At 44.1% G+C, this 16,890-nt stretch overlaps 1 protein-coding gene across 3 annotated transcripts in view; it reads left to right on the top strand.

The window, feature by feature from the left end:
* The first annotated feature begins 7,512 nt into the window (after positions 1-7,512).
* The window catches only part of GALNT12 (polypeptide N-acetylgalactosaminyltransferase 12), a 34,539-nt gene continuing 25,161 nt past the window's right edge, over positions 7,513-16,890 (top strand). The window contains exon 1 of one of the 3 annotated variants that reach the window (XM_070794822.1): positions 7,513-7,940. In XM_070794822.1, the coding sequence (XP_070650923.1) occupies positions 7,576-7,940 (365 nt within the window). In that variant the 5' untranslated portion in view covers positions 7,513-7,575. The remainder of the gene's footprint in view (positions 7,941-16,890) is intronic. The other 2 variants (XM_070794821.1, XM_070794820.1) reach the window with 2 other exon arrangements.

Consider the following 16,890-nt stretch of genomic DNA (forward strand, 5'->3'; position numbering starts at 1 on the left):
TAGAATCCTCCCAGACTAGGGATCGAACCCATGTCTCCTGCATAGACAGGCAGATTCTCCACCACTGGAGCACAAGGGAGGTTCTGCAACCTGGTTTTAAAATCACCATAGTATCAGAGTCAGATTTGGGAAGAATTCTCTTGCAACTAATCCTCTGTATCAGTGAGGATTAGACTTGATTGCCTAGGACAGAAAACTGATAGAAACAGTGGTTTCAATACTATAGAAGTTTATTTCTCTCTCACATAAACAAAGCCTGGAAGGAGGCCATCTGGACTGGTTCAGTGTCTACAATGTTAAGGAACTGGACTCCTGCCATGGTGTTTCACCATTTTCAGTGGATGACCCAAGGAGGTTGGTTGAGCTCGTCTTCATAACCACAATCCAGCCAGAAGAAGAAAAGGTAAGGAAGTTTCCTTTGAGGACGTGACTCAGAAGCCCCATCTGACACCACCATTTATGGCCCATCACTGGCACACTTAAGTCACTTGGCCATGCCTAGCTGCAAGGAAGGCTGGGAAATCTAGTCTCTATTTTGGAAGATCATGGGTCCAGAAAAACAAGCAATTTTTTTTAAAAAAGGATTCTACTGTTAAGGAAAATGAGAAGATTGGATTTTGGCAGATATTTAGCAGTCTCTGCCACACCTTTTTATCCTGTTCTATTTCCTATTCTGCTACTGATCAGCAGTGGGCCTGAACAAGATGCTTCCTCTGGCCTGGTTACCAAGTTCTCTGGTAAGTAGGGAGGAGGATGCTGCAATCTAATAAAGAAGTTTAAAAGATTAAGCAAATAAAGTGTCAAGGCTCTGATTTCAGGGACAAGAACTGGAGCACCACCCAGTCAGCCTCCTTTCTACTTTTCTGGGTGGTTTTCCCCTGGGATATCTGGGAGCAGATTTTGAAAACTCCCAAACAGATTTGCTAAGTTCTTTCCAGCAAGAAGACCTAAAGAATTCATGTCTGTTACATTTTGGGAATAACTTCTCTCTGCACTTAACCAGGCTGAGCCCTCCATCAAGTATTAATACTTTCCCACTGAATTCAAATAGGTGCCTACAGAAGTGAGTGTGTGACACAAAGTCAGCCGTGAATCGAGCACTTATGATGTGTCTGACACTGAACCAAGTTCTGGGATCATAAAGTTACCTCGGCCTTAATGAAAGGTGAAAGTGAAGTCACTCAGTTGTGTCCGACTCTTTGCGACCCCATGGACTGTAGCCTACCAGGCTCCTCGCTCCATGGGATTTTCCAGGCAAGAGTACTGGAGTGGGTTGCCATTGCCGTCTCCAGGGGATCTTCCCAACCCAGGGATCGAACACGGGTCTCCTGCATTGCAGGCAGACGCTTTACCATCTGAGCTACCAGGGAGGTCTCAGCCTTAGTCCTTTACATTCTTTTTGTTACAAGGCCAGGTTGTGAATTAAATACAATCCATTCCCAGGTGGCGGTAGTGGTAAAGAGCGCACCTGCCAAGGCAGGAGACATAAGAAATGTGGGTATGATCGCCTGGAGAAGGGCATGGCAACCCATTCCAGTATTCTTGCCTGGAGAATCACATGGACAGAGGAGCCTGGCGGGCTACAGTCTGTAGGGTCATAAAGATCCATAGGGTCCTAAAAAGTCAGACATGCACACAATGTAGCAAGAGCATTGAATTGTGCCCCTCCCCCTCAAAGATCTTTACAGATGTAATCAAGTTAAGATTACACTATAATCAAGATATAGGATCAGGGCTGGCATTAGGGTGAGATGAATGAGGTGAGCTGTGTAACCACAAGGTTCAGTTCGGTTCAGTTCATTTCAGTTCAGTTGCTTAGTCGTGTCCAACTCTTTGCAACCCCATGAATCGCAGCACGCCAGGCCTCCCTGTCCATCACCAACTCCCGGAGTTCACTCAGACTCATGTCCATCAAGTCAGTGATGCCATCCAGCCATCTCATCCTCTATTGTCCCCTTCTCCTCCTGCCCCCAATCCCTCCCAGCATCAGAGTCTTTTCCAATGAGTCAACTCTTCGCATGAGGTGGCCAAAGTACTGGAGTTTCAGCTTTAGCATTATTCCTTCCAAAGAAATCCCAGGGCTGATCTCCTTCAGAATGGACTGGTTGGATCTCCTTGCAGTCCAAGGGACTCTCAAGAGTCTTCTCCAATACCACAGTTCAAAAGCATCAATTCTTTGGTGCTCAGCCTTCTTCACAGTCCAACTCTCACATCCATACATGACCACAGGAAAAACCATAGCCTTGACTAGACGGACCTTTGTTGGCAAAGTAATGTCTCTGCTTTTGAATATGCTATCTAGGTTGGTCATAATTTTCCTTCCAAGGAGTAAGCATCTTTTAATTTCATGGCTGCAGTCACCATCTGCAGTGATTTTGGAGCCCAAAAAAATAAAGTCTGACACTGTTTCCATTGTTTCCCCATCTATTTCCCATGAAGTGATGGGACCGGATGCCATGATCTTCATTTTCTGAATGTTGAGCTTTAAGCCAACTTTTTCATTCTCCACTTTCACTTTCATCAAGAGGCTTTTTAGTTCCTCTTCACTTTCTGCCATAAGGGTGGTGTCATCTGCATATCTGAGGTTATTGATGTTTCTCCTGGCAATCTTGATTCCAGCTTGTGTTTCTTCCAGTCCAGCGTTTCTCATGATGTACTCTGCATATAAGTTAAATAAGCAGTGTGACAATATATAGCCTTGACGTACTCCTTTTCTTATTTGGAACCAGTCTATTGTTCCATGTCCAGTTCTAACTGTTGCTTCCTGACCTGCATACAGATTTCTCAAGAGGCAGGTCAGGTGGTCTGGTATTCCCATCTCTTTCAGAATTGTCCACAGTTTATTGTGATCCACACAGTCAAAGGCTTTGGCGTAGTCAATAAAGAAGAAATAGATGTTTTTCTGGAACTCTCTTGCTTTTTCCATGATCCAGCAGATGTTGGCAATTTGATCTCTGGTTCCTCTGCGTTTTTTAAAACTAGCTTGAACATCTGGAAGTTCATGGTTCATGTATTGCTGAAGCCTGGCTTGGAGAATTTTGAGCATTACTTTACTAGCGTGTGAGATGAGTGCCATTGTGCGGTAGTTTGAGCATTCTTTGGCATTGCCTTTCTTTGGGATTGGAATGAAAACTGACCTTTTCCCGTCCTGTGGCCACTGCTGAGTTTTCCAAATTTGCTGGCGTATTGAGTGCAGCACTTTCACAGCATCATCTTTCAGGATTTGAAATAGCTCAACTGGAATTCCATCACCTCCAGTAGCTTTGTTCATAGTGAGGCTTTCTAAGGCCCACTTGACTTCACATTCCGGGATGTCTGGCTCTAGGTCAGTGATCACACCTTCGTGATTATCTGGGTTGTGAAGATCTTTTTTGTACAGTTCTTCTGTGTATTCTTGCCACCTCTCCTTAATATCTTCTGCTTCTGTTAGGTCCATACCATTTCTGTCCTTTATCGAGCCCATCTTTGCATGAAATATTCCCTTGGTATCTCTTAATTTTCTTGAAGAGATCTCTAGTCTTCCCCATTCCGTTGTTTTCCTCTATTTCTTTGCATTGGTTGCTGAGGAAGGCTTTCTTATCTCTTCTTGCTATTCTTTGGAACTCTGCATTCAGATGCTTATATCTCTCCTTTTCTCCTTTGCTTTTCACTTCTCTTCTTTTCACAGCTATTTGTAAGGCCTCCCCAGACAGCCATTTTGCTTTATTGCATTTCTTTTCCATGGGGATGGTCTTGATCCCTGTCTCCTGTACAATGTCATGAACCTCAGCCCATAGTTCATCAGGCACTCTATCTATCAGATCTAGGCCCTTAAATCTATTTCTCACTTCCACTGTATAATCATAAGGGATTTGATTTAGGTCATACCTGAATGGTCTAGTGGGTTTCCCTCCTTTCTTCAATTTAAGTCTGAATTTGGCAATAAGGAGTTCATGATCTGAGCCACAGTCAGCTCCTGGTCTTGTTTTTGTTGACTGTATAGAGCTTCTCCATCTTTGGCTGCAAAGAATATAATCAATCTGATTTCGGTATTGAGCATCTGGTGATGTCCATGTGTAGAATCTTCTCTTGTGTTGTTGGAAGAAGGTGTTTGCTATGACCAGTGCATTTTCTTGGCAAAACTCTATTAGTCTTTGCCCTGTAGATTCTGCCTTTATTAGAGTGGCCCACATCCAATGACCAGAGCCCTTAGAAGATAAGTAGAAGGGACAAAGAGGCAAAATCATAAGAGTGTCATATGAGTTTGGAGGCAGAGATTGGAGTAAAGCAGTCAAGGAATGCCAAGGATGGCTGACAAGGGTGAAAGAGATTCTCCCCTGGAGTCTTCAGGGAGACTGTGGCCCTGCTAATAAGACTGATTACAGATCTCTAGCCTCCAGAACGGAGAAGACAATGGCACCCCACTCCCGTACTCTTGCCTGGAAAATCCCATGGGCAGAGAAGCCTGATAGGCTGCAGTCCATGGGGATGCAAAGAGTCGGACATGACTGAGTGACTTCACTTTCACTTTTCACTTTCATGCATTGGAGAAGGAAATGGCAACCCACTCCAGTGTTCTTGCCTGGAGAATCCCAGGGATGGGGGAGCCTGGTGGGCTGCCGTCTATGGGGTCGCACAGAGTCGGACACAACTGAAGCGACTTAGCAGCAGCAGCCTCCATAACTGAGGGGATAAATCTGTGTTGTTTTTAGCCACCTAGTTTGTGGTACTTTGATATGTCAGTTCTCGGAAACTAATAGACATGGCCGGTTTGACGTGTCACCTTGAAAGTGAAAAGTGAAGTCGCTCAGTTGTGTCTGACTCTTTGTGACCCCATGGACTGTAGCCTACCGGGCTTCTCTGTCCATGGGATTTTCCAGGCAATAGTACTGGAATGGATTGCCATTTCCTTCTCCAGGGGATCTTCCCGACCCCTTGGCTCGGCTTTAATCCTCAGTTACTCAATCAAACAATAATCTAGATGTTGTCTTGAAGGCATTTTGTAGATATGATTAACATTTATGATCAGTTGACTTTAAGCAAGGAGGTTGTTTAGGTGAGCATGATTTCATCAGTTAAAGCCCTGATGAGCAGAACTAAGATTGCCCTAGAAAATAAATTCTGCCTGTGGACTGTCACAGAGTTTCAGCCTGTCCTTCCTGATGGCCTGCCCTACAGATTTTGAACTTGCTTGACCAGTCTCCACAACTGCATAAGCCAGTTTCTTGCAATAAATCTCAATGTATCTTTTACTGCTTTGTTTCTTGTGTGGAACTCTGACTAATATACAAAAGGATAATGTGAACTTCAAATACGTTTACCTAAAAAGCTGTGGAATTGCTGAAGGCTTCATGGAGGAGGTGGCTTTTGGCAGGGCCTTGAAGGATGGGTAGGAGTTTGTTAGGTGGGAAAAAGCTTTTCCAACAGAGAGAACAGCCTGTGCAAAGGCCTGGAAACCATGCCTCCTCTACCCCCAGTGATAGGCTTACAGAATTTGGAGTCACATTCTGGGGGCCTCTCCTGGCAAACTGAGGACTTCAGCACTTGTCCTGGAGGCTAGGGAATCTGCTTTATTTTTTGTTCTTTTTATGTATCTCTTTATTTTTTGCTTTTAAAACACCAAGATATAACTTTCATAGGTCTAGTGCACAGGTTTTAAATAAGAACTTGGTGAATTTTTAGATATGTATATATCCATGTAATCCCCACTATAATCAAGATATAGAATCTGGGCTGGTATCAGGATGAGGTGAGTAAGGTGAGCTGTGTAAGCACAGGGTCAGATTTTGCTTTTAAGATTTTGATATTTTGTTCATCATGGACTTTTGGCATTCATTTTGATTTTGAAAACTATTGTTTATTTTGATTACTTAGGCTTATTTGGCCCACATTTGAATTTTCCACCTTAGAGAGAGCCTCATGCCTCACTATAATTTAGACCCTATTAAATATTTCTAGCAAGCTTCCCTAGGGAAAACCTGGAGCCAAGGCCCAGGGTACTTAACATGAAGGCCTGGGGATGTATGCAATCATGTTATGGGTGCCTATGCATGTTTTTCTCAAGGGATAGTTCATTCCTTTGATCAGTTTCTTGGAAAGAAAGTGAAAGTGAAGTCGCTCAGTCCTGTCCGACTCTTTGCGACCCCATGGACTGTAGCCCACGTCCTCCGTCCATGGGATTTTCCAGGCAAGAATACTGGAGTGGGTTGCCATTTTTCTTGGAGGCATCTGTAAAGTGAAGAATAAGAAACAGAGTAGGTATTGACTAACAGGGAGCCAGTGGAGGGTTTGTTATGCAAGGTATGGGAGCAATAAGTCCTAGGTCGGTATACCTGCAGGCCTCAATGAAATAGCCTGGAGTCAATTAGCCTCACTGTGCTTGGGTCTCCTCATCTGTAAAACGGAGTAGTCCAATCCTCTCTTATTGGACCTACATTCGATCTCGGTTGGGACGATCCCCTGGAGGAGGGTGTGGCAACCCATTCCAGTATCGTTACCTGGAGAATCCCCATGGATGGAGGAGCCTGGTGGGCTACAATCCATGGGGTCGCAAAGAGTAGGACACGATGGGCGACTAAGCACACAACAGCACAAAGGTCAGAGGAGATAATGGCAGTGAAATTTGTAGCGCCCTGCACAGCGCATCGAAGAAGGCAATGGCAAACCACTCCAGCACTCTTGCCTGGAATATCGCATGGACGGAGGAGCCTGGTAGGCTGCAATCCATGGGGTTGCGAAGAATCGGACACGACTGAGCGACTTCACTTTCACTTTTCACTTTCATGCATTGGAGAAGGAAACGGCAACCCACTCCAGTGTTCTTGCCTGGAGAATCCCAGGGACGGCAGAGCCTGGTGGGCTGCCGTCTATGGGGTCGCACAGAGTCGGACACGACTGAAGCGACTTAGCAGCAGCAGCAGCACAGCGTATTCGCCCAACACTTAACGGAGAACTTACGACGTGCCAGGAGCTGAACTGAGTCTATACCTTTTTAATAAAGCCCACAGTTCGGCGAGGAAGGTCCGCGTCTCAGCCCAACACTTACGGAGTACTTACGACGTGCCAGGAGCTGAACTAAGTCTATACCTTTTTATTAAAGCCCACAGTTCGGCGAGGAAGGTCCGCGTCTCAGCTAGCCGGCGTGCTGCTGCTGCTGCTGCTGCAGCTAAGTAGCTTCAGTCGTGTCCGACTCTGTGCGACCCCATAGACGGCAGCCCAACAGGCTCCCCCGTCCCTGGGATTCTCCAGGCAAGAACACTGGAGTGGGTTGCCATTTCCTTCTCCAATGCGTGAAAGGGAAAAGTGAAAGGGAAGTCGCTCGGTCGTGTCCGACTCTTCGCGACCCCATGAACTGCAGCCTTCCAGGCTCCTCCGTCCATGGGATTTTCCAGGCAAGAGTACTGGAGTAGGGTGCCATTGCCTTCTCCGAGGGGACCCTGCAAATATTCGCCCCCTCTGCAGGAGGGCTGGGCGGGAAGGGGGCGGGGCGCAGGTGGGGCGGGGAGGGGGCGGGGCGGCGCGGTGGTTCCGGGATCCGGGTCTCGGGCTGCGCTGCCGCCTGGGGCGCGCCGGGCGCTGGCCGCAGCTGGCGGGCGCATGTTGGGGCGTGCGGCGCGGAGACGCTGCCCGCGAGGGCTGCGGCGCGGCCGGGAGGCGCTGCTGGCACTGTTGGCGTTGCTAGCACTGGCCGGGCTGGCCTCGGTGCTGCGGGCGCGGCGCGGGGCCGGGGCGGCCGAGCCTGGACTCCGACGCACCCAGCGCTCCGGGCGGCGCGACCCGGTGCTGCCGCGGCCGCCGGTGCCCGAGGACGCTCTGGGCGCCCACGGCGAGGCAGTGCGGCTGCAGTTGCAGGGCGAGGAGCTGCGGCTGCAGGAGGAGAGCGTGCGGCTACACCAGATCAACATCTACCTCAGCGACCGCATCTCGCTGCACCGCCGCCTGCCCGAGCGCTGGAACCCTCTGTGAGTCCGCAGGTGGCGGGAGGAGCATCGCCCGCTGAGTCTCCGCGTCTCAGTTTCCGCGGCGGTGAAGTGACGGGGTGGGACACGGCTCTCCAAAGACCTGGGGATCTCGTGTCTTGTTGAGTCACTCGCAAGTGGGCAGTAAAAGTGTTCACAGGGGGCTGGGAGTGAAGAAAGTTTTAAAAGTGTTAGTCGCTCAGTCGTACCCGAGTCTTTGCGACCGCAAGGACCGCAGCCCATCAGGCTTCTCTGTCTATGGGATTTACCAGGCAAGGATACTGGAGTGGTTTGCCATTTCCTTTTCCAGAGGATCTTCCCGACCCAGGGATCGAACCCCGGTCTTCTGGACTGCAGACAGATTCTCTACCGACTGAGCTACCAGGAAAGTTTTTAAAAGTGACCAAAAAAAAAAAAAAAAAAAAATCTCGGAAACCGACAAACCTGCAGATAGGTTTAGTATGAGACCCTTAGGGCGCCCTTCTTGGGTTGTAAGGGACCCCCAACCCCCAGTCTAATTCCTCCTGAAACCTTCTACTCTGGCTAAACTAAGGACCCGTGGGTTTCAGACAGGCTTCACTCACTTACCTATGTGCGCCAGGGCCCATAAATGAACCAGGAGTGAAGGGAGCCCCGGGCAGGTGAGGTGAAAGGTCAGGGCAGCAAGAAGGGCAGGTCAGAAGCAGCAAGCCTCCTTCCCCCTCTCTGGGAGCTGGATTCCTCAGCTTTACAAGGAAGACAGGGAGGAGCAGCTGGTGGGAAGGGGTCCTTCTGGCACTGGTTCAGCCTAGCTTGCTCCTGTGGGTGACACAGCTGTGGGACCTGTGTGGTCAGAGGCCTCATTCCTGTTGGAGCTGTTGGCTGGAGGGGTTGTGCCCAGGGCTTAGGAAGGGAACAGGCTGGCGGGTGGAGCCTGGCCTATCACCTTTGCTCTTTTGGCAGGGGTCTTTCAGGTCCCTGCTGGAGTCCCCTCCTGAAAGACTTGGTGGGAAAGAGGGCTCAGAGAGGAGATTCTGGGAGAAGCCAGTGGGACAGCTGCTATGTGCACCAGGCACCACCCTTCCCTGTTCCTTGTCCTTCCTGCTTACAGGTGTGGAAATAGGCTTAGGTCAGATGACTCACTCAAGGGCCCAGAGCTGGAAAGTGACTAACTGGGCTTGGGGGACGTGGCCCTCCTGGCCCCTTGGGCACTGTGCTGATTGGGATTTTAGGGAACTGCCCTGTGGATTCTTGGCCAGAGAGAGCATGGATGTCTGCAGGGAGAGACCCAGCTCTGCAGCCATCGGAAAGTGTAAATGGTTAGCACCTCACTGTCTCCACTGCTTTTCAGGATCTACTTGTGTCTAGCCTATGCTTTTACCTTAGGCATCTTCAATGTTTATCTTTTTGAGTAGAGCTTTGTTTGTTAGGGTTGGTAGCAGTTCCTTCCCTTCAACCAAATGGTTAAACACATGTTTATCTCCTTGAAACTCCAGGGGTACTCACTGAGGAGGCAAGGTCTAGGGAAGCTTTCAGGTCAGACTCAGGGTTCAGACCCAGTTCCTATGAGATAAAACCCTGGCTCTTTTGCTCATCAGCTCTGTGATGTTGGGCAAGTTATCTGGCCTCTCTGAGCCTCAGCTTCCCAATCTACAAAATAAGGGATGAGTAGAAACACAAGCTAGGAGTTGATGAAACACCTGATACCTGGGAGCGCACTGTGTACTCGGTTCTTATTTGTACTGCCAACAGTACCCTCAGGAGGGTGCTATTAACAGTCATCCAGGGAGTGGTCATAAAGTTTTTCTTTTCCAGGTTCTGATTTCCTTTATCATTGGAGGTTGTGAAATCTCTTTGAAACATTGTGGGGTTTATGGTATCCCGTCTCCATGGTGACACAGCTGCCCTGTGTCCTGTCAGGATTTGCTTATAGATCCTGCTGTTGCTTTGACCCTGGGAAGTTAATCCAAACCCAGCATGATAAGGAATGTGAAGGCCTCTTGCCTTTTAATTCCTGCAGCAAAGCCTGTTGGGTTATTCTTGCCTAGCTGGAAAGGTGAGCTCTATCTGTGTTAGTCTCAGCCCAGCCAGGCCTTCTGATATAACTGAGGTGTAGCCAGTAGTGTCAGGGCCTTTCATGAAGACTCACTTGTTTATTCCATACAGGCTTGGAGGACCTGATAAGGTCTTGAGATTTTAGCTTTAGAAACTGGAGTAGCAGCTTAGGAGTTCAGTCAGGGTCATGGAGGGTTGGAACTATAATTAGTAACAAGCAGAGGTGTGGTTAGGATCCTTGAAAGTCATAGCAGAAATGGCCCTGAGGGAGCATCCAGTCTTATTAGAGAGGATAATCTGTGCCCCCAAAGTAACACACAGATCTGTAGCAGAGTCAATCTAGAACTGAGGTCTTTTATTCCCTCCTCCCTTTCAAGATGGAGGCAGTTATTTATCTATTAATTTTAATTACCAAAACAGTACATGTTCACTCTAGAAAATTTTTCATATACAGGGAAGCGAAAATGAAAAATCATCCATTAACGTACCACCCTGAGGAGAACCACTGTTAACATTTTGCTGTGTATCCTTCTAGACTTCTAGGTATACAAAATAGATTTTGAAAAAGATATATATGGGTGTGTGAGTGAGAACATATTCAGACATGAGTAAATACAAGGCCCACACACATTTTTAACCAACAGGGGATAAACCTGTTATCATAGGCAAAGAGTTAGGAGCTACCATGGGACTGTTTGGCTTGGTTCTTCTGGTGTCTGCAAGCCTTGATAGCTGCTAGAGACACTTGGAAGTATCGACTCTAATTCCTTGAGATTTGACGTAGACCCCTGCCCTTCTGCAAGGCTCATTATTCACATGCCAGTGGATTAGGTCACAGCTTTTATTTATTTATTTTTAGTTATAGCACTGAATCGAGGAGGAAAAGGAGGAGGAGGAGGATGACAGAACGTCTTTGCATGGTAATTTAGAAAGTATAGGGTTTGAAAAACTCTTTCACAAATACTGTCATATTTGAGCCTGGCAAAGAGAGGGAATTTTCACTCTGAGATGGTGACAGGCCAAAGTGGGGAATCAGGTAGCTAGGTTTGTGGCCTTGGGAAACTGAACAGTTATGTAAGGGACCCCAGAAAAATTAGGAAGAGTTTTGAGTTGGGCCGAGGCTGGGGCTGATGTGTAACTAGGGTTGAAAACTGAGAGCCTGTGAATTTCTCACTCCGAAGAGGAAGGATGGGTGTTTTTGAGGGTGTGGGAGAATACCAGAATTAGATAAAATGGGGATTGATAACAAGTTAAATGCAGCTGAGACTAGTGGTGAAATCACATCCAGTTTACAAAATAGATGGTGGCTAATAATGTACCAATACTTGGAGAAAGTTTCAGTTTTCATTGATCAGTTCTTGAGATAATCATCTTCTGTCATTCTCATTTGCATTCCGACCTGTTATTTTAGCAGGCTAGAAAGTTGGAGTGACGACACCCTTGGGGCTGTGCAGTTCCACCGCACACGTATGGGGATGCCACGCGTGTGAATGTCAGCTGTTCTCTGCCATCGCTGACAAGTTGTGAACCACTGGTTAGAAAAGTGTGTAAATAATACACACAGGTTTTTGCGTTTCTCGAATGTTTTGCCCTGGTTTTAGCCTCATTAGTGCTATAGTTGCAGGTGTGTGTCTGAGTTTAAGGACTAGGACTTGGGTGCTAGGATGGCAAAGAGTTTCTACATAGCTCCAAGCAGATAATTCAGCAAAAGGTCATGTTTGTGTCTTGCAGGGAGGTGGTTGGGATTTCTCTTTTTGCGAGAGATAGCCTGCTTGTCTGTTCTCTTAACAACATTACCTTTGGAAAAACATATCACACATGGGGTGGAGCTTATTAGACTTGTTTCTCTGCTTTCCCAGTAAAGTTGTAAACTGAGGCTGTTTTACTGGGTCTTATTAGACCCATCTTGTGGTTGTCAGTATGGTTCCATTCTTTGAATCAGTACTTTAAGCCTATAGAACAGGTTCTTTTTAGTTAGAAGTTTCATGATGCCTTCTCCTATCCTTTCACTTCTTCTGTGACCTTAGGTTTTAGGCATGTCTCTAATCAACATGTTGCTAGATTTTGTGTTGTCACTGAAAAAAAAAATCCAGACTGACAATCTTTAACTAAATATTTATGTCCATTTATACTTACTGTGCTTACTGAAACTTTAGTGTTTGATTATGCCGTCTTCTTTATGCTTTCTGTTTATTATGCTTTTTCTATGTTTTTTTTTCTTTTTTTATACTGCTTTTTTGAATTGATAGAGGTTTTCCTCCCCTTCTGCTTCTATTTTTCTGACTCTACTGATTTGACAATTATCTCTTTCCAATCTTTAGTGGTAAATTTGAAAGTTCAACATCCATTTATAATAAAAACCCTCCAGAAAGCAGGCATAGAGGGAACATACCTCAACATAATAAAAGCCATATATGATAAATCTACAGCAAACATTATCCTCAATGGTGAAAAATTGAAAGCATTTCCCCTAAAGTCAGGACCAAGACAAGGATGCCCACTCTCACCACTACTATTCAACATAGTTTTGGCATTTTTGGCCACAGCAATCAGAGCAGAAAAAGAAAGAAAAGGACTCCAGATTGGAAAAGAAGAAGTAAAACTCTCACTGTTTGCATATGACATGATTCTCTACATAGAAAACCCTAAAGATGTCACCAGAAAATTACTAGAGCTAGTTAATGAATACAATAAAGTTGCAGGATATAAAATTAACACACAGAAATCTCTTGCATTCCTATACACTAACATTGACAAGACAGAAAGAGAAATTAGGGAAACAATTCCATTCACCATTGCAACAAAAAGAATAAAATACTTAGGAATAAATCTACCTAAAGAAACAAAAGACCTATATATAGAAAACTATAAAACACTGATGAAGGAAATCAAAGATGACACAAATAGATGGAAAAATATACCATGTTCATGGATTGGAAGAATCAATATAGTGAAAATGAGTATACTACCCAAAGCAATCTATAAATTCAGTGCAATCCCTATCAAGCTACCAATGGTATTTTTCAGAGAATTAGAACAAATAATTTCACAATTTGTATGGAATTACAAAAAGCCTCGAATAGCCAAAGCAACCTTGAGAAAGAAGAATGGAACTGGAGGAATCAACCTGCCTGACTTCAGGCTATACTACATAGCAACAGTCACCAAGACAGTATGGTACTGGCACAAAGACAGAAACATAGATCAGTGAAACAAAATGGAAAGCCCAGAGATAAGTCCATGTACCTACGGATACCTTATCTTTGACAAAGGAGGCAAGAATATACAATGAGGAAAAGACGACCTCTTTAACAAGTGGTGCTGGGAAAACTGGTCAACCACTTTAAAAGAATGAAACTAGAACACTTTCTAACACCATACACAAAAATAAACTCAAAATGGATTAAAGATCTAAATGTAAGACCAGAAACCGTAAAACTCCTAGAGGAAAACATAGGCAAAACACTCTCTGACATAAATCACAGCAGGGTCCTCTATGACTCACCTCCCAGAGTAATGGAAATAAAAGCAAAAATAAACAAATGGGACCTAATTAAACTTAAAAGCTTTTGCACAATGAAGGAAACTATAAGCAAGGTGAAAAGACAGCCTTCAGAATGGGAGAAAATAATAGCAAACGAAACAACTGGCAAAGAATTAATCTCAAAAATATACAAGCAGTTCCTGCAGCTCCATTCCAGAAAAATAAGCGACCCAATCAAAAAATGGGCCAAAGAACTAAATAGACATTTCTCCAAAGAAGACATACAGATGGCTAACACATGAAAAGATACTCAACATCACTTATTATCAGAGAAATGCAAATCAAAACCACCATGAGGTACCATCTCATGCCAGTCAGAATGGCTGCTATCAAAAAGTCTACAAACAATAAATGCTGAAGAGAGTGCAGAGAAAAAGGAACTCTCTTACACTGTTGGTGGGAATGCAAACTAGTACAGCGGCTATGGAGAACAGTGTGGAAATTCCTTAAAAAGCTGGAAATAGAACTGCCATATGACTCAGCAATCCCACTGCTGGGCATACACATCGAGGAAGCCAGAATTGAAAGAGACATATATACCCCAATGTTCATCGCAGCACTGTTTACAATAGCCAGGACATGGAAGCAACCTAGATGTCCATCGGCAGACGAATGGATAAGAAAGCTGTGGTACATATACACAATGGAGTATTATTCAGCTATTAAAAAGAATGCATTTGAATCAGTTCTAATGAGGTGAATGAAACTGGAGCCTATTATACAGAGTGAAGTAAGTCAGAAAGAAAAACACCAATACAGTATATTTAATGCATATATATGGAATTGAGAAAGATGGTAACGATGACTCTATATGCAAAACAGTAACAGAGACACAGATATAAAAAACAGACTGTTGGACTCTGTGGGAGAAGGCGAGGGTGGGATGATTTGAGAGAATAGCATTGAAACATGTATATATGTGAAATAGATCACCAGTCCAGGTTCGATGCATGAGGCAGGGTGCTCAGGGCTGGTGCACTGGGATGACCCTGAGAGATGGGATAGGGAGGGAGGTGGGAGGGAGGGTCAGGATGGGGAATACATGTACAACCATGGCTGATTCATGTGAATGTATGACAAAACCACCATAATACTGTAAAGTAATTAGCCTTCAATTAAAATTTTAAAAAATTAAAAATTGAAAAAACAACAACAAAAAGAAAGTATATATTTATATATTCAACTCAAAAAGGTCTAAATTAATCAGTGGATCTTGGAATACTTTAACATTGATCACTTTCTTTCCCAGTTTGTATGTCATTTTATTCCAGTATTTTAATTCTGTCTTGCTTTTTAAATCAACACATTAAACATTTTTTTAAATGCAATATTTGTTTACATTTATCCACAAGTTTATTTTTTCTTCTCATCATTCTTTCCTGAATGGTGGTCTTTGTATGTTGGAGATCTTTCTGGAATTCTTTTCTTCTTCCTGAAATATATCATGTATTTCTTGCTGTAAGCAAAGTTATTGTTTTAAACATTCAGTTTTACTTATCTGAAAATGTTTTCTTTTTTTGTTCTTGTTCTTGAAAAATAGGTTGGGTATTTAATTCCATGTTGATAGTTTGGCATTTGAAGATAGTATTCCACTGTCCCCTGGCTTGCTCCATCACTGTGAGATGTCTATCTACACTGAGTTAATTTTCCTGTCATTTTTGTTTCTTTGTCCTTCGTTTGAGGTTCTCTTATTTATTTAATCATAAGAAGCATACTTATTCATGCTCTGTGTCTGCTACTTCTAATATCCAGGTATATATATTTTCTTGTTGTTCCTGGACTCTGAGGACTTCTTTTGTTTTCTGTAAGCTGATCCATACATTTAAAAGTTTTTTAAAAGTATTTTATCAAGAATTTTTTGAGTGTCCTTTACTACGTGTGAAAGTGTTAGTCGCTCAGTCATGTCTGACTGTTTTTCGACCCCATGGACTGTATCCACCAGGCTCCTCTGTTCATGGAATTCTCTAGTCAGGAAAACTGGAGTGAGTAGCCATTTCCTTCTCCAGGGGATTTTCTTGACCCAGTGATCAAATCTGGGCAGAGCCACCATCTGAGCCACCAGAAAAGCCTAATCTTTGATACTGCCATGAGTGGAAGTCCTAAAGAAAGTGAAAGAATGAAAGTGAAAGTCACTCAGTCATGTCTGACTCTTTGCAACCCCATGGACTGTAGCCTGTCAGGCTCCTCTGTCCATGAGGATTCTCCAGGCAAGAATACCGGAGTGGGTTGCCGTTCCCTTCTCCAGGAGAATCTTCCCAACCCAGGATTCAAACCCACATCTCACGCATTGCAGGCAGATTCTTTATCATCTGAGCTACCAGGAAAGCTCATGGAAGTCCTATATTCACTTAAAAAAAAAAAAAACTTTCTCTTTTACATAGGGTTCTTCTGATTAGACTGACTTAAACATAAAAGAAAATATATTGACTTCTATGACAGAAAGATCTAGGATTTGAACTGGATTCAGATTATTCTGGGCCCTGGATATAGGGACTCAACTTATGGCATCAGGAAAATGTTGATTGGCCGGACCTGGGACATGTAACCTTCCCAAAGAGGGATGTGTATATTTGTGTATGTATCCATATGTGTGTATATGTCCAGCCCTGCAAAAACATACAGCTTGAGAGCCCAGGAGGCGTGGTTCCTGAAAGGGAAATCAAAGTACAGTAAGGTGAAGAAAGGAGAAAGCATTCTGGGCCAATAAAACACACCTGTGTCCACTGTGACCTTCTTGGCCTGTTCTCCAAAGGAGGTAAATTTTCATTGTTTTAAAGATGTTTATGTGATAACCTAAATATAAACATAAAAGATCAGGAGGTGTTTGCCACACCCATTTACTCATAACCATAAAATACATAGACATATATTGTACTGGTGGAGATTATGGTATCCTCATCCAGAAGGGTTTTTATGAAGATTATAAAGAAGATTATAAGGAATAATGCTTGTGGAATGTTTAGCACACTGCCTATCATATAGTAAACACTCAATAAATATTACTATTATTACTAGATACAGTGCAAAGCATGCAGAAAATACAGAGTAAAACACAACTCTGCCCCTGCCTTCACAAAGCATATGGATTATACCAGAAAGTTAAGGCAAAGATGGCTTACTATGATTTCGTAGTAAATTTGGTTCTGAACTCTCTTTGTCTTTCCAGAAGTAGAACCCTGAGTGATACATGTCTGCCTTTGTCTAATTGAACGATACACAGCTTTTTATTGCCCAGAAAAAGAGGGAAATGTTTTTCCTGGATGCAAATTTAGAGATGTTCAGGAGGATATATTGAAATTCATGAAGGAGAATGCATTTAAAGGATGTTTTATCTTTTTTTTTTAATTGAAATATAGTTGATTTACAGTGTTGCAT

Source organism: Bos indicus, chromosome 8 (assembly GCF_029378745.1).
Source record: "Bos indicus isolate NIAB-ARS_2022 breed Sahiwal x Tharparkar chromosome 8, NIAB-ARS_B.indTharparkar_mat_pri_1.0, whole genome shotgun sequence".
Lineage (NCBI taxonomy): Eukaryota > Metazoa > Chordata > Mammalia > Artiodactyla > Bovidae > Bos > Bos indicus.